General features: G+C 37.8%; 1 protein-coding gene across 1 annotated transcript; it reads left to right on the top strand.

Moving 5' to 3' along the window:
• Nucleotides 1–506: 506 nt before the first annotated feature.
• On the top strand, nt 507–22,670 carry LOC120109762 (DNA polymerase delta small subunit-like; the record flags this gene model as incomplete). Its single annotated transcript, XM_039123458.1, is given in 14 exon segments — nt 507–543; nt 545–633; nt 5,536–5,642; nt 5,710–5,872; nt 5,969–6,076; nt 13,158–13,273; nt 13,341–13,424; nt 13,593–13,661; nt 13,821–13,892; nt 14,011–14,102; nt 14,179–14,306; nt 14,567–14,668; nt 14,748–14,815; nt 22,155–22,670. Coding segments are annotated over 14 exon segments (1,295 nt in total), but the record flags the coding sequence as incomplete, so codon positions are not given.
• Between the last annotated feature and the right edge of the window lie 871 nt (nt 22,671–23,541).

The following is a 23,541-nucleotide window of genomic DNA, read 5'->3' as shown; positions in this document are numbered from 1 at the left end:
AAGTGCCCGCGGCACTTTAGAAATGTAGTTACCAAACAGCAAACAGCTTTTTATAAATGCTCTGCTTCAGACAGCTCTACTTCTAACAGCTCTACTTCCAAAAGCTCTATTACTAATAGCTCCTCCAAACAGGACCTTGGTGTCTAGATTGGACCTTTTCCTATCATTTATATATATACACACACATATGTACACACCTAGATTTGTATAAACTTTAGGCTCGAGGCCTTCTTGACCTGAATTTTTTGTATAAATACCTCCGTGAGCCGAAGGCGGACGGCAGGAGGGAATTCCAAAATCCACATCTTTTCCCGCCATGGAAGACGCAGAGATGGGAGACGGAAGCCCGAAGCACTTCGATAGGAAGCAGGCCGTCTATCAAAACCTTGTATCTTCTCTTCTTCTTTCCGTGATTCTGTCTATCCTCTTCCTTATGTAGAGATTTCATAGCTTGTCCCCTCTTTCCCTCTTCCTTGACCTCTTTCCACTTCTCCTATTGATCCCAGGACAGAGGTATGTGATCCATGGAGAGAGGTATAGAGGAGCAATACAGCCAAATCTACTTCACTCGCCTCCATCACATGAGGAATCTCCTCAACTCCCTTGTCCCCAAGTGGAAGCCTCACCTCCCTGGTAATTCGTGCCTCCTTTTCATTGCTCGCTTCGTTTTGATTTCTTGCAGGTTTCTGAGGATTTTTATTTGGTGTTACTTGATGGCTGTAGTTTTTGAATTTGTTCCGCCTTACTTGTTTCTGTAAGGAAACCCTAGAAACCTAGGGTTCTCTTGCTCTAAATCCATGATTCAGTGTATAGATGCTTCTTTTTTTGAGTGAAATCCATTATATGAGACTAATTGGGTTTGTGTAAAGGCTTATGAGACTGATTGTAGATTTCCAACCTTCCAATTACAAGCAGAAGAATTCAAGAATAGCATCTTATTAAAAAGAGTTTGGTGTAAGGTCGTTTGGATTATAGCCAACAGCTGGGATGAAGTATAATGCTAAGTAGACCAGTAGAGAAAAATGACCAATTTATGGATTGAATGGAGTGATGGCATTAGAGTGCTAATCCATATGAAATTTGTTCTTTCACTTTATGAGCTCAAATATGATAATATTTTGCAAGGATGCTGATAATGGTTTTGAAGGAGATGCAAAGAAGAAACCAGAAGTAGTTAACAACTACAAGACTCCATATCCTTCTATTATTACATTTTTTGGGAGGAAATAAGAGGGATACCTACCCAGTTCCATTTAAATTGTAATATTTTGCTTTATTGCCCTCCTCTGGAAATTGGACAAAAGAAATTAAGAAACTGGGCCATCAATTTTCCTTCAAGTTTGCATTTGTCGTGAAATCGAACAAGACTAGGAACTACACACTATTATTTTGAGGCAATACTTAAAAAGCCTCTGTCCTTTGTAGATATTGCTTCAAAGAAAAGGATACCAGAGTTTGACACTGAAAAATGAAATAGCCCTGCAGTGTGCCATAACCCTCAGTCAATAATCATTTGACTAGGCTTTGTGTTATTATTCAATGAGTTAAGGTTTATATCTAGGTAATCTCTTTCTTCATTTTTTACTTTTTGCTTCTAATTGTGAGAAGGATCCTGAAGTGGCTAAAGTTGGTGGACTGGGTTAGAAATTCTGGCCAAATTCAATCTTAGATTACAACTGTAAATTGAATCATTCTTCTGTTAACATTTTCATGGGCCTAAAAAGTCAGGAACAGGAGGAATATGACAGGTATATTACCTTTATTTGTAGTATTTTGAGAACATTTGAACGTTATAAATTTGCCTTATAGGAATGAGATAAGCATGGCTAAAAGTTTTAATTGTAGGCACATGGGTCATCGGCAAGAATTTCTAAACCATGCAGTAAGAGGGTTCAAGTCTCGCACTCTCAGGACAGTCTGTCTTTGGAATGTTGGAGAGATGATGAAGTATGGCCAACACATGTTTTCCGACATGCCCATGGAAGAGATAAGTTAATTTGGTGGAGTTGAAAATAAAAATGTTATCGTACGGAGAAGCTCACTAATGTTAGTTCAGCCATACTAAGTAGCCTCATCCACGTCTTAGGCTGCTGTTTCAAATTCCATCATTTTTTGATGCTCATCGGGAGTATGTAATATTAGTGGATCAATTGGTGGATGTCATGTCTCCTTGCATGAACCTTACTACGGTGAGCTTCTTGACAATAATAAAAGCTAGAAAAATATATTACCTCATACAAGAGTAAGTGATCCATATTAGGACTGACAGTGATGTGTGATGGTTGGATCGGCCCTATCAGACAGAGTATTATCAAACTTTCTGACATATTGTGATACGAAGATTTTCTTTTTCAAGTCGGTTGATACTTCTGATCAAGTGCATGATGCCACGTACATCCTCAAATTGATGGAGAAGCATGATTGATCAGGTTAGGAGAGGAGAAAATCGTGCAGGTTATTACTGATAATGGGCTACAATATATGGCCGCCAAGGAGATCTTGATGGAGCGACGACCATATATTTTGTAGACTTTATGTGCTGCACATTGTAATTGTCCTCAAGTTGTTGGACATTGGCGAAAATTCGTAAGGTGTAACGGACAGTGGATGACTGCCTAAACCATCATCGGATATACTTATAACCATACATGGGTCATTTTATTGATGAGGAGATATGCAGGAAAAGAGATCTTGAGACCTAGAAGTCATACGGTTTGCTACAACTATATTGCACTTGATAGCTTTTTTAAGAAGAAAGTAGCCTTGCGTCAGATTGTTGTCCATCCCGAGTGGCATGAAAAGTAGATATGCGAGGGCCGACACTGAAGGAAGCATTATCAAGGACTTGGTGATGAAGCAGACATTCTTTGAAGCGGACCACTACGATAGTGAAGCTATCGGACTATTGTATGAAGTGTTTCAAGCTATGGATAGTGAGAGATACTTCCGGATGGGTTTCTTGTATCACATGTTGGAAAGGACAAAGATTCAGATCATGAAGTCAAATCCAACGTATGCCTTGGAATACATCGACATCATTGAGCGGCCGGTGGGACTACCAGATGGGTAGAGAGTTGCATCTAGCAATAAGCAGAATATTGGAAAATTAGACTGCTCCTATATTGTACAATTTTGCTAAGACTATAACGAACTCTATCTGTGGCATCACTACCTGAACCCTTGGTTTTAGTATACTGTAGTTGGAATTGATATAAATGATAAACTTCTGGCCACTCTGTGTAATGTAATTTACAAGATGGAGCCTAATTTAAAAGTCGGGGCCCTATGTTTAAGAAGAGGTAAGTTAACTTAAGTGACGTGTAAGTTTAACTGGTATTTTGCAATTATTAACATATTATAACATATTTTTTTTTTCACATATCAAAATATTTAGAGAGGGTACTGACAGCTTTGGAGTCCTCGACAGTTGTCGTAAGTAAGAAAAGTATGAATCTAGGTTTATTACACATTAATGAGGACATTTATATGGCGTAAGATTGTTATTAATATAGTACTATCTTATATGTAATTTTTTCAATATTTTTGTAGCTGAATGGTGGATTTATTTTGGTTGTTTTATGAAAAATTTTAAGCGGCTAGCTATTCAAATTCTTTTTTTAGACTGGTCTCCTCGAGTGGCTGTGAGCACAACTGGTCCACTGTCCGCCCTTATGCACAGGCAAGTAGAGGAATCGTTTGACAAAGAAGCATCTCAAATGACTTGTATTTGTTCACTACAATCTGAGATTGAGGCTGAAGTGCATTTAGCAGGAAAGTGGAGCTAAAGTACATAGATCCGATCGATAGTATTTTCGTTGATGATGAGGATGATCCTATGATTGGATGGCTTTGTGGGCTAGCAGCAGGAACCGAAGCTTGATGAGCGAGGATCGCCCTCTACGACCGGCCACTTTCGTAGCCAACAAGACTAAGGTCGATGCAGAACAATTGGGCAGAGAGCAATATTCTACGGCATTTTTTCATTCTGATCAGTCACAGCCACAGGGGACTGGTCACCCACATGACTCTTTGTTCAAGACATCCTCTTAGAGATATGATTGAGAGATGCTTAGATGAAGCCACTATGCTTATCGGTCGACTTCGATCAGGAGGGCGATATACATCCTTCTAATATGGCCAAGCAGAAAGGGGCACGAAGGACAAGCAAATAGCGAGTGGCACGAAGGATAAGAAAGCAGCTGCCCAGCACACCAAAAAAAGGCACCTGCAGCCCCAATGAAGAGTGTCGAGAAGTCAGTTCACTCAGATTCAGAGACTAGGAGCAGCAATTCTGGTGGTCGTAGATTTGCTGGCCAAGGAGAGAATGGTAGACATGAGACCATCGTTTATGAGACAACCGCCGATGGGTCTTTGATTTATCGTGAGTTCTAGTTTACGCATGCTATAATAGGATAGAGACTAAGGTGCACAATTTAATGGAGCCCGTGAGGATGGATTGCATATAGGAGAAGGGCTCCTCGAGGTCATTCAGGATGATACGATGTAGCTGCAGATGATTTTGCATGTGGAGTAGGATCCATAAACGTATCAGGTTTCGAGTTATATACTGAATCCTATTACCGCAGCCACAGGCAGCCCTATAACCTATACGAATACGGATATGGATATGATGCATGAGGCATCTTTCGGTAGCTACTACTCTACGCAGCCCGGAGCATCTACGGGTCGGCAGAGGACACCTCTCAGAGCCCAGAGCTTTAGCGAGGGATTTGAGAGTGCTTATAACCCGGAGTGCGTTTCTTATGGGATGAACATACAAAACTAACAATGTCACCTCGGTTAGAGGGATGGGTTGATGTGCTTTCTGACTATGCTAATGATCCGGATATCTACGAGAGGCACCGTCATTCAACGAGATTTTAAATATCGATATGTATGTTGTACTTTAAATATATGTAATTGATTGTACTATTTTATATTTTTATCTCACTATTTGATTTGAGAATATTTCATATTAATTCTTGTAGCATACAATATTTCACTCATCATTTTATGATTTGTATTATTTTAAAAATAATAAGATGCATCATTTAGATTAAATCGGGATCATACAAACATCAAGAAATATCAAAAAATATCAAAAAAATAAAAATATCAAAAATATCAAAAAATATCAAATTAATTTAAAATCATTAAAAAAGTTCAAAATGATTGATTACCAATTAAATCAACTTGAAAAATTCTAGAAAAAAGGGCATGCTGGTATGGAACCGACACGCCCAGTGTATCGTGTGTCGGTACCGGTACTGTACCAACCCGTCGCCGACTGGTACGGGTTCCGATATCGGTTTCGGCGGACCTTGGCGGCTACAGTTAGGCTGTCCTGAGGAAAGGATCAAGAGAGTAGTTTCAACACCCCATCTCCTACCCTTCTAACACCTCACTCGAAATTATATCATCTTGGATTCTAATTTAAAAATATTTCTAGACTGTGCTATCTTCAGTTTTAGAAGGCAAGATATTACTTTCTGAACCTTTCTATGATGTTACTTTCTTGACCTTTTCTTTTTGCAGTTCATACTATTTTAGGACTTGAAGAAGGCAAAGAGTGCATTATAATTGGAACTATGTACAAGCATATGAAACTCAAGTCTTCTATTCTTGATGAGTACTCTAAGGAGGTATTATAATCTTCAAATCAATCATCACTGTCTTTGTAATGTCTAAAGCTGATCATTTGATTTATAGAGGTCTACATTTCTAATGCGTTATATTATATCCAGAGGTCTACGGTTCCCTCTTGTCAAGCCTCATAATTTTATGCATCCTGATGATCATCTTATTTTGGAAGATGAGAGTGGAAGGGTTAAACTAGCTGGAACTTTCCTTGCCCCTTCGGTTTATGTGACAGGTTTTCACATTGCAAACTTGCATTTAAAATGGTATTAAATAACCCAAGGTTGATCAACTTCTTTATTTAAAAATTGTATTTATTTCTGTCTAGCAGGGATTGTAGTCGCTCTTCATGGTAAAGAAACAAGTGATGGTGATTTTTTTGTTCAAGATGTTCTGGAAGCTGGTCTACCACCCCAAATTGAGCAACCACTTGACTTAAGTATTATTTAAATTCATTTGATATGGAAAATGACTATGCCAAATATTATTTCATAATTTAACTGCTGCTATTTTTTTGGGAATGTTGGTCCTTCATGTTGCAATTTTGTTACTATGGGATTGTAGTTGATTGTAGAAAGTGATCTTTTTTTTTATTTGGTGCTTGCTGTTGGCTTTTCCTCTTTTAATTTGTTTCTTGAAGAAAGGGAGTAGTATAGATATTATATTAATTTTTTATTCCGTATGATTTCCTACTCAATATAGGATTTTTAGAAATCATACTGAAAAAGGGCTCGTACTTGCATTAGAATTTGCTCTTAAAATATATTTCCTGGTTAGTTAGGACTTACTGAATGATTTTTCCTTTATCCTAGAACTCTGTGTTAGCAGGATTTTTAGTTTCATTTTTCTTGCAATTCTAGGATTTATTTTTAAAGCATTCTTTACTTTTGATTTTTGTCCTAGGATTGATTTGGAGGGGTTTCCATGATTCATTCGAGGATTGATTTTGAGGAGATTCTTTATCCAGAAGTACCTTCTTTTTGGGATATCAGCTGCATTTGCTAATTTCTGAAGTCAGTAGGGTGGCTTACAAGCCTGTCTGCTTCTATCTTTCTTGTTTAGTCTCTTTACAACTCGTCTCTCTCTCTCTCTCCCCCCCTCCCTCCTCTCTCTTCTATCCGTCCATCCATCCATATCCCTCCTATAATATTGTAACCACAAGCTCTATCTATCTAGGTCCAATTTTAATCACTGTCATCATGAAATGTATTGCTTTTCTCTATACCCTAAATCTTGGATACTAAACTTTGTAGCTATCCACCCTTTTTGAAGTCAGATCGAGTCCCCGAAAATTCCTATTTCGCATGTCATCACTGCTTGTGGCATTAGGGATTCATTCCCAAGGGTTCAATCTGCATCAGACATCAAATTTGGTAATATTGTTCTCATACAGGTGAATTTTCCAATAATTCAGCATGGTGCTATGGCCATGTTCATTTTGTTTACTTTCGGTGGGATCATATATGTTTTCCTCAGAAGCTTAATGCCCATAGTTCATGAAAACTAAGCCAGCGTTAAGTTGCACGTATCAGATAGCATATGGTCCCTTTGAAGTTTGAAATTAAGATACTTAATATGCTATTAGTTTTTAATCTGAAAAAATGAAATATTTTGTAAAGAATAAATATTAAGCAATCTTCTTGGATATATAATATGAAGGAAGAAAAAGTTCTGTGTAGGATCAATCATATGAATTAAGGGTTCTAATCTTCTGATAGAGTTTGGATAGCTTAAAGAAAGCCTCCTGCCGGGGGAAAATTTTTCTTATAAGAATTATGCAGAAATTTTGCTCCATTAGATTCTAGAAAATGCTTTTTCATCAATACATGATTGGATGAGTATGGGCTTTGATTCAGCCCTTTGCATCGTTGGAGGTGTCCTTCACTCTCCCATAAAATTTATTGATAGAAGAAGCTAGGCAATGGAAAATGTTGGATTTGTGATGGCAGGGTTGTGGCACTTTCTTTTTCTCAGGGTTACATAATATTGATGCTGCAAGCGAATGTACTTGAGAGAGTATGATAATAAGATACAATTTTTAATATGCATACACGCATACGTGCATATACATATATGTGCATATGTGTTTTTATTTTTTCAAATGTGCATGTGGTGTTTCCATATCCATGACTATGTTTTAGTGTGAACCAATGCTGTGTGTTTTATTTTATAAATATGCAATAACAGTTAAAGCATTTTTTGGGAGGTTTTTGCATTTAATATCTTATATTTTTGCCTACAATAAGGATGCAACTTGAGCATGCTGGTTCAGTTTGAGAACCACTCCAAGATTAACTTAGCCAACAATATGCCCCACCTTAGCCTCATCCAGAACCGAATTGAACTTGCTTTAAAATTCAGCTAATGCAAACTTTATCTTGGATAAAATCATGCTAGTCTGGATTGTATCTAAGTAGGATTTTCATTTGAAATCTACAATTTGATTTGGGTATGTTTTATGTTGTCTAGATTGGTAGTCCTATAATAGAAATATGCATTAGTTCTTGGTTTCTTTTCATGTAGAACCTCAGTGTCGAAGTTGAGTTTGGTTGCCCAGACTTTCAACTTATTGGATTGATGTCTTATGGGCCTTTCTGATCTAAACTATGGGTTGGGTTGGGTCTCTTTGTGTTAGCCCAACCCAAGTTGAATGCATAATTACATCTAGATAAAACTGTGTTTCAATATTTTATATACCACTAAAAGTTTTCAAATTCTATTTACCTTGTTATTTTGTTCCATTGAAACAAAGAGAAGTTGTATAGATCAAGTTTAAAAAAACATGAAAATTGGAAACAATCATTTCTACTTCCAAAATGGTTAAGGCATGGGATGTGGACAAACTGCACGAGGACAATAATAAGGACCATCACAACTTTGCCAAAGTAAGACATTCTCTTTAGTAGAGGGGGCGGGCGGGGGTGATGTCAAAGTTGTGGGGGCTCATGTGCTCATTGTTGAATTGACACCACCGGGGTGCAGAATAATTGGCATATAGGATTTGCTAGGGAGTACTATTTATGGTGCCAACCATGCAATCATAGAACCTTTTTGTTCTTAGTGAAATTGAAAAGCTTTCACTAGATGATGAGATCTGGATGGAGTTAGTTAATGTTGTCTTTTTCCTGACGTAAGCTAATAAATATAGTTGCAAGCAATATGTTGTCAGTAGATAACCCTTAAAACCTTTTAACTGGGCAATATTTTATTCATTTCCCTTGGGATGCTAGAAATGATGATGTGAAAATACAGTAGGACGAATCAACCTGCAAAATGGTAGTGGAGAAATTATGTCTCATTTCTTTTTGCACTAAAGGATTTTTTGGCAAGGGAATTGCAAAACTGGCTTCAGCCAATGTTTCCTAACTTCCATGCATTTGGAGGGCAAAGAACTAAATGTGTGACATTGTCTAAACATAAATGTCAAACATCTCAAGTTCAAAGATATAAAGTTTTGACTGACCTTACTGGCTAGTTGACACACTTTATATATATTATTGGGACATTTGTCATAAGACAAGATTAACAGTATTGACTGCTTCCATAGGTGAGTGAGACACACAAAAAGAAAGAAAGAAAGAAAGAAAAGAAAGAAAGAAAATGCAACTATAGAGCAACCTAAGCTTACTGCCCACTCAAAGGCATAATCCGAGTTATAACTGCTCATTTTAACATGTGAATACTTGCGCAAAAACTGACCTTGAGTCCAACAACTGTCAGTTTTTAAGTTTTTCAAATTCAGTTATCATGGGTTTCTAGCACAAATATTTAGCCTGGGATCTTAGTAGGAGTTCTGTAACCTTGTGATACTACTACTATGTTACTTTTCCTTAGTTTCATGTTAAGGATGCTTAGGTTAGTTTGATTTGGTGAGTTTAGAGTGTACATGTTTAATAGGGATTAAGGAACCTGCAGATTGGAGATTATTTCCATGATAATGTTATAGCTAATCTCTTCATGATTGAATTTTAATCATCCCCTCATTCCTCTAGTTAGGTTACTTTCCATCCAAACGGTATTATTTTGAATAAAATAATGACTACTGAAAAGACAATGAAATTCATTTCTCACAATTAGAATGACAGCACATGCTTATTAACAATGCTTTCCTAGTTTTTATATATGTAGAAAATCCATACTCTGAAACTTGAAGAAGACTATTGCCAAATTAAATGATGTTAGTAACTTGTTAGGAAGATGATAACAGTGACTGATTGCAAAGATTGACAAGGAGATTGTAAAGAAGTTGATCACAAGGAGAAAGGAAGAGCTGCAGGTGGATGGACTATGGGAAGGAAGACCGGCGAGGGGTGCAAGAGTTTCAATTGGGGGAGGGGGGAAGTTATTGGTTTTATTACTATATGTCCCTCCGCATGGGACTAACCCTAACTCAATTTTGGTCCGTTAGGTCGAGTAATTGTATCCAGGTCATTATTGATTATCAGGTTCTAAATCGGTACTGATTGGGCTTTTCCAGGTTAGGATCCAATCCATGGAGAGGCCTAGCTATTGTTATATGTTCATGCTTCTTGCTGGAAGTCTGTATCTATGTAGATGTTGAGTTGGTGAATGGGGTTAAAGTATCATTTGATGTCTCCCACAATTGTGAAGGCTATTTTATATCCATTTGTTGAGCGGGGCGAAGTAAAATTTGATGTCTCACACTCGTGAAGGTGAAGGCTACAATTTTTTCTTTTATACCCAATTTTTAAGCTGCTCTTACTATTTTGGTGTGGTTGCATAATGATACAATGTCTTTAAGATCATAGATTGTTGAACTTTTTGACAAGCTCATGAAGCACATTGAGATCAATTTTTTATTTAGTTAAACTTATCAGTTTAAATACTCTTGTTTCCTATCTGCAGTTTACTGAATATCTTATACACTAGTCCACGATGACAAGAATACCATAAGCTTACATTATAAACTTGGCAAATCCCAGGCACAAACAGAAAAATTCTGAATTTTTTTTTTTTTTTTTTTATACATGAATTCAGAGTACATTAGAGGAATGTTATATTACAATCTGAGTTGAAAGAGAGGATAAACTTTTATGTCAAATTGGACATGTATTATGTAGGCTGAGTAACAGGAGTGCCAAATCAGGTTGACATTAAAAGGGGGAGAACGGACTAGGTGTGATTGAAGTAGTTAAAAATGATGCTAAGCTATTTTATGTTTCATAGGACCTAGCCTTGGATAAAAAATAGTAGAAAAAGAAGGATCGAGCGATAGGACTCAGCCTTGGATAAAAAATAGTAGAAAAAGAAGGATCGAGGCAATAAAGCTTGTCTAGATTTTCCTCCTCATTTTGTTATCTTTCAAGTGTTTTTTAATTCATTTAAATTTTTAAATATTTTTACTAAGGTTTGCCGTCTTGGTACTGGACCCCATATCGGTGCTATACTAGCACAGTATCGATACGGTACGGTATGAAATTTTTTTGGCGTACCGAGTATCGGTACTCCACCTGTACCGGATTTCGGTCCCGAACCGGTATGGTATGGTATGCTCCATAGCGTCTAGTTCGGACTAGTACGACATACTTTGATTCTTACATTCTTCTCTTGTTATCATTGTATTTCAAAGAGTATGAGATGTAGGACCTACAATGCGTGGTAGGACCTAGGAAAAGGATTGGATTAGGAATATATCTAATTTGGTGTATATGGGACAACAGTGATCAATTATTTCGACTAAAGACAAATAAAAGGTAAATAAACTTGTTCTAGGGTTTGATGTTGGGACAGAGAGGAGGAATAGAGTTGTAAAGGATTCTAGGGTAAATAAGAGGTTCCATAATTGATGTATAACTAAAATTCAGAAAACAGTGCATGCAGAATAAAGGTGATATTGATAAGAAAATAAAGACAATCGAAGAGATATCATGAAGGAAGAGAGAGAGAGAGAGAGGGGATAAATGGGCCGAAACTGGCTAAGAGAAATCTTTCATTCGTTCAAAAGGTCCGCCGTACCGACTGTACTGACGTACTGGTAGGCACCGGTACCGGTTCGGTACTGGTTTGGACCGGTATGGACCGGTACCGAACCGGTACCACTGGTTTGGCTTGGTTCACACATCCAAAAGTTCGAAAAAAATTTAGAACCGGTACGGGCTGGTACGATTGGCCGGTATGGGGCGGTACCGATTTTTAACACCGAACCGGACCGGTCAGAGCCGGTATTGGTTTGGTACGGGCTGATCTGGTTCAGCATACCATGGTTCAAAGCTAATCATGTACGTTGTTTCTAGTGGCCAACCATAAGGCCTTTTCATAGCTTTTTATATATGTTGGCTTGCAAGTAAACTAGGGTTCTAAGGAATTAACTAAGATCTAAAATCTTCCTTGAAAAAACAAAATTTAGAATCCCACCCTACGTAAAAGAGATCAAATCCTAAAGACTGACTTGCCCAACCCAGAATGTACCTAAAGCAAAACTTTTTCACACCAATACCACTTAAAATAGGACCCTAAAACCTTTTTTTACAAATGATCCAAATAAAAGTTCTGAAAGTACAATAAAATATGAGATATACTGATTTTCGTTTTTTGTTGGTATGGATTTTCTCTCTGCTGTTCTTTCAGTTGTCGGTCAGTCAATTACTTGTTTTGTCATACTGACTTTTTGGTTTTATGTTTCTCTGTTGTGTTTGCTCAAATATAAACAAAAAAGCTTTGTTAGCAGGATTTATATGTATTGGATACACTATCAGCAATCCATTTGTGTGGTTTTTTCAGTAGTTTCCTCTTTGCAACTGGTTCCTACTCATCTAAATATCCTATTCTTGAAGTGTCTTTGTTTTCCAGTTTTCCTTCTTCTCTTCATCCTTTGTTGTGACTCATTAATTTGAACCTTGGGTCCCCAGCTGACTGGTGCCATCTGCAGCTTAGTTGAACTGCTAATTCAGAAATCAGAATTTCTGCATTACTGGTCATAATCCTGAGCTTCTATCCTTGTACTATTCTCTTATTTTTTTCATTTCATGTTGACTTCTCACCTCTGTTACTACATCTTATTCTATTGAACATTCTCCATTGCCTCGTGCGGATCCACTCAGAAGTTTCAGCCTTTCAACTGCCCTGCAATATCTTTATTGCCTGGGACTATCATATCCTATATCACCAGAATTTCTGGTCATATAACTTGCTAGAGCATGATAATCAGTATTTTGATCTTTCAATTTTATCAGGGTTTTTAAGTTTTAAATGGTTGGGGCTTGTCTCTCCTCTCCGACACCAACCTTGTAAGCTTTTTTTACCTGAAATTTTCCTTCTGTATTCTTGTTTATAGTATGTTCTTTGGTTTGCTAGGGTGCTCAATATGATTGCCATTAGACTATTAATATTTCTGTCTATGATGTTTTCTCATAAAACTATGTTGTATCACAAGGCCAGTTATAAGTTTTACGAAAACATTATTCTACTGCAACAGATAATCCTATGTTGGGCTTTAGCGGTATGTTTCAGGCTTCAATACATCTGAAATCTGATACTGCAAAGCTTTGACTACACTGCAGGAGAAGACAAACATGTGGTTTTCATCTCAGGATTGAGTGTTGGGAGTAGCATGTTCAATCCTCTTCAATTCCAACTTCTCGTTGACCATATAACCGGGCATTTGGGTGATGAAAATGTATGCAGTTTTTCTTTAAGAAATTACTTAATTTTGGAATCACTCTTTGTATTTTAACATGGAGCAGGAGCAAAGCATTGCATCTCAAATAGTTCGTGTTGTAATTGCTGGGAATTCTGTACAAATATCACAGGGCATTCTTAGTGGTCAGGTAAAATGGTTATTTATTAGGTAAAGAAGTTCAGCAAGTACTAAATATTAATTTCTTGAGATGGTATCTTTCTTAGGTTTATTATGCAATGAATTACTGTTCCCATCATATTATTGAGGTATATACTGACAATATGCACATGAATTGTATGTTTTTGAGGACTTGCAGACATTAGCTCCCAAGGATCAGTCTAGGCTAACAGAACCAATCAAAGAGTTTGATATATCATTGATTCAGGTTTTAATTCTCATCATTGAGTTCCTTAGTGATGTGTAATCTCTAGAACAGTTATGGCCTCTTTTTCAAAAGGAGCTCATTGAAGTTTTTAATGCTCTGAGTTTTTTATAATATTCTTTTTGAGATAATTAATTGGATTTACTTATTTTACTTCTGCAGCTTGCAGCTGCTATGCCTGTGGATATCATGCCAGGGCCTAGTGATCCAGCTAATTTTTCCTTGCCCCAGCAGGTTTTTGCTATTTGCATGGAAATATTACTGAAACACAATATTTTGCACTTATGCAAACTCTTTTTTTACATAATAGTATAATACCCTTTTAATTTACTTATATTCTACTCTTGTTCAGCCTTTGCATAGGTGTCTTTTTCCAGGAGCATCAGTCTATAACACTTTCCTCTCATGTACAAATCCTCATCAATTTGAACTGGATGATGTTCTGTAAGCAATGAGCATCCCTTAAATTCTGTTTCTTCTTGAGTTACTTAGAGATCTAATTAAGAAACATGCTGTTTAGGTTTCTTGGGACATCTGGTCAGAACATAGATGATCTTAGTAAGTATTCTGATGCCAAAGACAAGCTTGAATTTATGGAAAGAACATTAAAATGGAGGCATCTGGCACCAACAGCTCCAAACACACTTGGTATCACTTTGCTACTGCATAAAATATATCCTTTTCTTCTCCTGCTTCCCGTATTCATTCAAACACTTGACAAACAAGCTGAAGTGCTGCTAAAATTATCTTGCTATTTTGGGTGTAACTTAACAGCATTGTCATAACAAAAATTAAGAAAGAGACGAATAAAGTATCCAGTATGTGTCATTTTTTTTGCAGAGTTTTTATTACATCGTTGCAAGTAGTTTTACTTATCAAAATGTTTTTATCTATTTCTACACTGTCAGGATGTTATCCCTATACTGACAAGGACCCTTTCCTCATTGAGAGCTGTCCACATGTATACTTTGTTGGCAATCAGGATAAATATGAAACCCGTTTATTACAAGGTAATTTTGACCCTGAAAAGGCCTTCCTTGAAGTTGTTATCATGTTCAAAAGTAATAAGTCAGTCTTTCTTCCATGTAGGACCTGAGAAGCAACTGCTAAGGCTAATCTGCATTCCCAGATTTTGTGAGACTGGAGTTGCTGTTGTGGTATGTTCTAATATGCAATTAAAGTATATTTCAGGTCATCTGAATAGTATAAAAATGAAGATATACCTTGGTCTATAACTGAAAGAAACCAAGATATAGTAAAATCAATACTGACATGCCTATATAATTTAGCATGGGGAGTTGTGAAGGACTGGCATAACACCATTGTTTGCACTTAATTAGTTATTGGATCGTTGCTCAAAATATAGGTTGCTAACCTCGGTTATATGATTTTCTTTTAGACTATATGGATGTATTGTCATATAATTGTAAATGAACTTTGTTGGTAACAATTTGAGAGTTGTAAATTCAAACTGCAGTTCTTAAAGTACTTTTAACTCTTTTTGCTAGTTAATTTTTAGTCAAAAAGTGCAAGCAATAGGATGTATTATCCATAGATGCCATGTAGCTGGGAAAATGCTTGATGGTTATGTTTATGGGTGGACAGACAATATTGAGCTCGAGCTGTGTGACGTAAGTCAGATTTTTTTGTGACATGAAGTGCCCCAATAGTGCATATATTTAGGTGACCTTGCCTTACGATACAATGGGCCCATGCTATGCAGAATGAGTACATTTTTATTGGATTGAGGCTCATCCATGCTACTTGGTGCCACTAGACATGTATTGTGCTAGGACTGGACTGACATGGGGCACAGGCATGGTGCTGTGTACGGAGGGAACAGCTTAAATCTCTTGGTATTGATTCAAACAAAGTCCATACAGTTTGATGTAGCTTAGGATAAGACTCTGATTCGGTAGACAGACTATTGAAGACAAACCTTATATGCACAGAATCATTTAGCTAAATGCCATAAATTATCAAGTGATGAGTTTGGGCTGATTGGGTTTATGAATTTTACACTTACAACTTCCTAAACTTATAATCAGGTTGATTCATGTGAAAGTTGGATACGTCTATTGGGCCCAAACAATGGAGATGAAAACTCTTATACCTTATGTATATTCCTTTGGAGCCCTGACCCATAAATAAATGGATCTAGATTAGGTCCAAAATAGGGTCCAGGTTAGTTGAGACCTGCGGCCCTAAATGGCAGGCGCAAAATAATGTTATAGGTCACAGAGGTATGAGATTATGCATTTTGAGGCTTGGGTAGCGTAACTTAGCTTCAACCCTTTCAACCTTACGATAGAAAAATGCACACATTGCTGGCTGATTATGGAAATTAGATGACTATGGCTGGATCAGAGACAAACTCAGTTCTGATGGAAGGATATGGAGTGGCAGCAAAACTAATTGGTATGGTAATTTGTTGATTTGGCGCAAACCACCAGTCTGGCTAAACTAGTGAGGGGGAGGCTAACATGGGTAGGTCCTTACATAGGTCGTGATGTTGAAAAGCCATTAGTTAAAGTCTATATTGTTGCACTCAAAAGAAACATGTTAAAAAATGAGTATGATTTAGGTAAATATTGTAACTGCACATAAATTGAATTGACGGCATGTAACAGAATCAAGATAGAAGAACTGTGAGAGCTTTTGTATATCTTATTGCACCTCTCATCAAGATGAATAGTTAATTGAGACACGAGGAAGTCTCTTTTCATTTTGAGCTCTAATGTTTCCCTTCTTGTTTCAGACCAGTCTTTCTCTCCTCAAGTCTGTGCTTCTCCTGTACTCCCCTATCATGGAAAAAAGGCTAAAGACCAATCTTAATGCCTGCTCAACCTTGAATCTCTCGAACAAATCACAACCCAACCCCAAGATCCTTTATAAGGTGTTTCAGACCAGCCATCCAAGACAGAGCTTCTGAGCATTTTATCAAGTAGCACCTAGAAATCAAGCGAACCCCAAGATCCGCTCTTAGAAATTTCAGACCAGCTGACCCAAAACTGTTGGACAGAGCTTTTGAGCATTTTATCAAGTAGCACCTAGAAATCTTTGTCAAGCCCCAGGAAGTAAATCTTTTCGCAATGCTACCGTGGACCACCCCGACGTCATCAAGAGGATCAGCTGGCTTGCCGAGGTCGACAAGAGGCAATGCTAGTTTTTTGTCAGTCGTTGTGTGGACCATGACCATTCTGAACCTCGAGGAGTCCTTCCAGCCTTTAGGAGAGATAGAATGCTACCATGCGTTCCGAACATCTGCAGCTGGTCCGAATGCTTCAGGAATGTGTGTTTCAAGGATGATGGCATGGCCCAACTTTTGCTTTTATTGCCCCATAAGAAATCGAGCATGGCTATGGCTTGTGACACCTAAATCCTTGACCGGATCTCATGCAACACCAGCTTATGCTCAAGGAGACCATCCTTGAAAGATGCTAGTGAGTCTTTTAAGACTGCACACATGAGAAAAATTTAGTTAATAAGTAGGAAAACAAATTGTGCCCATATTTGCAGCAAATTAGAGCAAAGTTGCTAACTCATGCTTAGAACAACAATAAATGGACTCTTCTCACAGATCAGATGCAAACTTCACTTTCTCCTGGAATTCTTGATAATAAGAGTTCTTTTGCTTATAATTAGTAGCAACTAAAACCATAATCAGAAGGCAAGTCACCCATTAATTTTCAGCAAAAATTGCTATAGAGTGCTGACGCAGTCGGAGATGGGTGTTGCTGGATTTTTTTTGTGGATGAGGGCTGAAACTCTCTCTCTCTCTTTTCCTTTTTTTTTTTTGCTAATGGCGGCTAAGGTTCTTTGTGGGTGGAAGGGAGAAGGAAGAAGATGGGTTGCTAATAGGGTTTAATTGGGTTCAATGGATGGGAACTGAATGAAATGATTAAACTTCAATGGGGGGTGGCGGCTGAAATTGGTTTGGACCCAAAGCTGAATTGGGTTAGGCGTGATTCAAGGGGATGGCATGATTAATGAAGAGGAGTCCTAATAGGATTATGACTCTAAGGTATTAGGGCTAGGTGGCAAGAGTAGGAAGGGATAAATATGGGTTTAAGGAAAGAGTCTCACTTCCACTTAAATACCCACAAAGCTAGGCGAAAGAGAGGAGTCGCACCTTCTTCTTTCATCTCTTCTTGGCGTCTCACCAAGGAATGAGAAGAGTCTCTCTCCTCACGTGAAGGGCTCTCAAAGCTCTCAAAAATTCAAGAAAATTTCACTCAAATTAATTCTGAATTTTATTCTTCAACCTCTTCTTTATATAGAGGAGGTTGGAAAAATAAAGACTCTTACAACTAGAAATTTTAGAGACACCTAAATATGGACTCCTACTAAACATGGACTCTTTTAATTTAAATTAAACAATTGACTCATTCAAATAACTTACTAATTAAGACTCTTACCTAAATTGAATCTTCTCTTGGCGCATGGGATAGAATCCAAGTTGGCTTGGACTCTTCATGCCGCATGACCAAGAGTCCAACTCAATGAGGACTCTTCATGCCGCTTGAGAAGAGAGTCCAATTTTTTTAGGACTCTTCCCCACATGACACATGGATTCATCACACAACTCTTAAAGAAAATCAAGACCCTTTAACGCCTTGGACTCAATTAAATTAGGCGTTGGAATAACTAAACCCAATGTAACTTGACCCACTCCAGACATGGACTCAATTCTCACACATATGGACTCAATCTAACATTGGACACACCTAATGTTGGACCTAACTCTTTAATTCAAGACTCTTAATCAACTAGAACTCACGGACTCAAAAAAAACTAGGACTCTTTAACGCCTAAGGACTCAATTGATTTAGGCGTTGGAACACTTGAACTCAATGTAACTAGGTGCTGAAAATCTTGGACCCACTGTAATTTGGTGCTGGAACTTTGTGGACTCAATGTGATCTGGTGCTCACCCAAGGAAGAAACTCAATCTCCACGCACGCCCCAGGCTTGGACTCATGCTCCTGCATCAAGTGAGAAGGTTTTGCATATGACAGATCTCAAGACTGAGAACCGAAGATGAAGAAAATCATCAATTATCTATTTGCAGTCCTTTATTGATACAGAGTAATTGAAGTAAATAGTCAAAGAACTTTGCATAAACAAAGAATAAGTTAGAGACACTTGACTTCTAAAGGAGAGTGAAATGCTCTCAATTTGTTTATGGTCGGAGTTGAAAGCCTCTCCTTTTCTTTTCATGGAATTAGAAATATTAGCACTATAGTAAGACTAGTCATGTTAAAGTGTGTGTATGTGTGTGCGCGAGAGAGATTTCAAGGTCTTCCCTATTATTATAAAGAGAAGCATCTATTAGCTGAAACAATGGGATGCATGCCCCATGCAAGAAGCTAAACCTGTTTCCTACTAAGTTTAAAGGTGTAACTGGATTTTGGTGGCCTAAGGAGCAACATGAAGCTATTAAATGAGTGTATAAAAGGGCCTAGCTTCTTATTCTCATTCATCATCTAATCAGTGATGTGGTCAAAAGAGGTTTGGGTAGCCACCAACCTAGTAACCAACGCAAATAGTTTTACCCTTTCATTATTCATAGTCTCCATGTTTCTCCCTTTCCCTTCTTTTGACTAGTTTTATCCCATATCCTTAAACCCTAAGTGGCCAAATGCTAGTGGTTGGCAGTGGTATGGTTGGAGATTGGTTAGCGGTGAAAGATGAATTTCGAATGATGGGTGGACTTTGCACTTATAGGTTTTTTCCTTTTCCTTTCTTCTCTGTTCATTTGATGCCCTTTTTCTTTCTGTTTTGCTCTTTTGCTTCACAGGTGCTAGGATTGCAACTTGTAGCACTGGTTGCTGCTGGTGGTGATGCCACTAGCATCAGTGGGTGCTGCTCGTATGGTGGTTCTTCCCTACAACATTGGCTGCTACTTGTGCTGCAGGTGCCTCTAGCAATAGGGTGCCAAGTGCTAGCTAGTGGTGCCGCCAGAAGCAGCAGCTGCCGCTAGTTGTGGTGGTGTAGCTGGCGCCTCTAGCAACAGAGTGTTGAGCCAACATATGGGATGTTGTAGATGGAAGGACAATGAATAATAAAGCCAACAAAAAAGAAATAGATACATGAAAGAAGTTGTTGTCTATTTGCATTTGATGTTTTTCAAAATACTTTGATCTTGAAGTCAAGTAATTTTGATGCATTGTTTTTATATCTGATGATTTATGTTTTGCCAAAATTGTGCTTTTTTTTTAAAAAAAAAATGTCATCAAGTAAAACTCTTACTCTTTGTCTATACTTATTTCATGGTTGTTTATTATAATGCTTGATATCATAAAATAAAATGTTTAATATGATTCTTGATAGAATTTTTGTACTGGTTGTTGATTGTACAGATCTGATAGGAATGTATTTATATATTGATTACATTATTACCGTATTTATTCATTGCTTGAATGATTGCCAAAATTTGTATATTGAAACTTGATACTTCATACTTGGATATGAATTACGGTATTTAATTGTATTTTGCTTGCTAATAATCCTTTTCTTGACAAAACTCAAAAGGTCGTGTAACTTAAGAAAATGAACAAATTGCTACCTATATATTGCACTTATATACTTATCCATAACCTCCATGACGTGATGTTCCAAATCTACTGGAAGCACTCCTTCTAGCATAGAAGCCACCCATTTACCACTGCTTCTGATTCCATTTCAAATGTCTCAAGAAATAATTAAATGATTGAAGTGGGGTTTAGGACATCCATGTGAGAGAAGGCAAACCTGGGTAGCCTAAAGCAGGTGCCGGCATGGGTACGGGTGTAGGTATGTGGAAGCGGCAAGGTTTAAAAACTTAGGAGATGGAACCATCTAGGAAGTACGTGCATGTGTACGTGCATGTGTGTATATTGTACACATGCACATATACATGCATATACATATGTATACACACATATTGATAAATAACTGATTTTTTTTTTGACTACTTATCCTCTTTGTTTAAAATAATTCTTGTGTACGGACAAGATAAGAGGATAAAAAGATTCTAGGTGGTGCCAAATGGTGCAAACTATTCCACTTGACCATTGCATCCTAAGGAATGAGATAGTGGAGCAGAATTTTTTTATGGTGACTCCATCTCTTTCCTCAATCATGCTTCTCTCACTCTCTACCCATCAGTCTCCCTCATTATGCCTCCAGCGGCCCTGCCTCATCTCTCTCTCACCCCATCAGCACCTCCCTCGTTGTGCCTCCAATGACCCTACCTCTTCTTCTCTTGCTCTCCCCCTCTTTGCCCCATCACTGCCTCATCATTACCCCTTTTACGGACCCACCTCTCTTTACACCTCGCCATGTCAGTTTCTTCCCCATCATCACCATCCACCATGGCCCCACTTCTATCTCTTTCTTGGGTTGGAGAACCCACCTACTCTGGTCTACCATGGACATCGAGAACCCTAAATATTAAGGATCACCTCCAAGCAAAGAGAGATCACATCATAGATGGTGGAGCACGCATCCAAATAGGTAATTAACTCACTTTTATACATTTTTATTATATTAAGGAAAATATTAAAGCAAAAAAATATTTAGAAGAAAATCTTGGATCCTCACCCAAGGAAATATGGAAACCAAAAAATTGAGGTCTCAGTTTGCAATTCTTTTTATATTTATGAGTGAGAGAAAAGGATTACAGTGATGGAGTGTTCTCACTTCTGATATGCACTTCGGGATATCTGTAACCCCTTTCCTAGCTGAATACAGTTCCAAAATGCTGAAATATGGTTCCGGATGGGTGCCATGGTGGGATTAGATGTCCTGTGCTTCGAAGAGAAGCATTCCAAGAAGGCTTCTAATGCCAAATGCTTGTAAGTGGATCTCATTTTCAAGAAAACTCACCAGGAACTCAGTTCCATTGCTTCTTGCAATTACACTGAGAAAGCAAACTTACTCATTGTGAGAAGAATCCATGAGTTAATGCTGTATAGGTAAGAGGTAAAGAACAATTTCCTCTAAATTACTGCACCTTCTGTTTTCCTGCTAGATAACTCAAAAGCTGCCATGTGCTAAATAGTTTGATGAATGTTTATACCCCACATCTAAAATAGCCATCTCCCTGAGCATAATGCTAGCAATTGGGTACTTTACGTAATATTGCTTAGTTGTGTGCATCTCTACAATAGAAGTGGATATGATGGTTATCTTGTTTGTCAAAGGCTTATTGAATCCTGGTAGCAGCTTCATCGTATCCCATGCGAGTTTCATGCATGATGATGTAAACATGCCTCGAGCTTCAGGTGACTATCATTAGTTATTTGTATTTCATGTTCAAATCAACTCAGATATGAGTTGAAGCGCCTTGAAGATGCACTTGTTTAAATTTAGTACCCTTAAATTGTTATCTGAAAAAAAAAATTGTGCATATATATGTATTTGTCTATCTAATGCACCAACATTTTAGTACATCAGTATTGCTATTTTTGATTGCTTGCTCGATTTCACAGATATTTGACATTCTGTGTGCAGCTTAATTTGCGAACTCTTGAATGCCATGCTCTCAGTATCTCAACGAAGTTGGACAGCTAAGTTGGCATGTGTGCTATATTTGGAGCAGCATAGGAGCTAGTTGTCTCCTACCCACATTATGGCTAACTTAATCACAGATTTTGAGGGGCATGCTATGATCCTGACATCATTGAAATCCTTGTGAAAGATTTACCTTGCGTTCAATCTAAACAGAGGAATTAACGAGGATTGCACTCATTTGCAGACTGTAAAATTTGCTCCATGTCTAATCCAATATATAGTGTATTAGAGCTTCCCTTTGCTCATAGACCAGAACCAGTTTCGTTACCAATTTGCTGTAACGCTCTCCTTTGTCAGTGCCTATATTAATTTATGCCAGTTGAATCTTGGCTCTTTTTTTTTTTGGGCGTAGTGTTGAACCTTGCATCTTGTCAACTGTACAATAATTGAGTCCATGGAATCAGTTAACTGCCTATTTATATTTGAATTCATTAACATCTTTTGGTGTTTCTCCAATATCTGTACTTGGATTGGAACAGCATTTGGTCGTAACACCGGATTGTGCTACTTGATTTTAAATTTGCATGTGGGTTTCTCGAGCTAAAATTACTGCTATTGAAGATTCTATATTTGCAGCAGTATTCTTGCAACTTATAATTCATTAAACTATGATATGATCATGCTGGCCAAACCCCCATTTTAGGTGCAAGGCTCGACAGTTATGGCTATACGTTGTCAAGTCTGGTTATCTGGGTTTATCAACATCCCAACATGTGCAATTTTATTTCAAGCGTATGTGGATTGATGCAGGGAAGTCTATTGTTCATTACGATGTTGTAGGTGTAACTACTAGCTTCTTGGTACGGAGTGGATTCATCATGGGCATTTGTTATTAACTTTCAGCTGCTAATGAAGAGTTTTTGTAGCTTTAGACAAGCTATTAGCAATTGGACCAAGGAATAGGTTGAATGGAATGAACTTACGTAATTTCTATTGAAAACTGGAGGATAATAAGCAAGCAACTTCAAGATGCTGTTTGGGTGGCGCAGGATGGCAAGTGCAAACATCGAACCTTAAACCAAAAGGAAGGTGTCTAATAAGTTGGTTTCTCTAACTATTTGCATCCTTCATGCAACTTAGGAACAAATGATGTTAGGTTATAAAGAGATACCACCAGTATGGAACTTGAGTGAGGGCTAGAGTGGGGTTATTTCTGAGCTGAGCTTGACTGAGTCCCGGTTATCTGGGACTGCTCTAGCTTCGCTTGAAATTTCTGAGAGAAGGATAGATGCAGAGGCTGATCTTTATGGATGAGGTAGAAATTTAGCAAGGTCTCTAACATCAACTATTAGGGACTTTACAACTCCATTGGCACATTTACAGCTCA

The sequence above is a fragment of the Phoenix dactylifera genome, unplaced genomic scaffold (assembly GCF_009389715.1).
Source record: "Phoenix dactylifera cultivar Barhee BC4 unplaced genomic scaffold, palm_55x_up_171113_PBpolish2nd_filt_p 002710F, whole genome shotgun sequence".
Taxonomy (NCBI): domain Eukaryota; kingdom Viridiplantae; phylum Streptophyta; class Magnoliopsida; order Arecales; family Arecaceae; genus Phoenix; species Phoenix dactylifera.
Note: the sequence above shows the minus strand (reverse complement) of the source record. Positions and strands in the feature narration are given on the sequence as shown.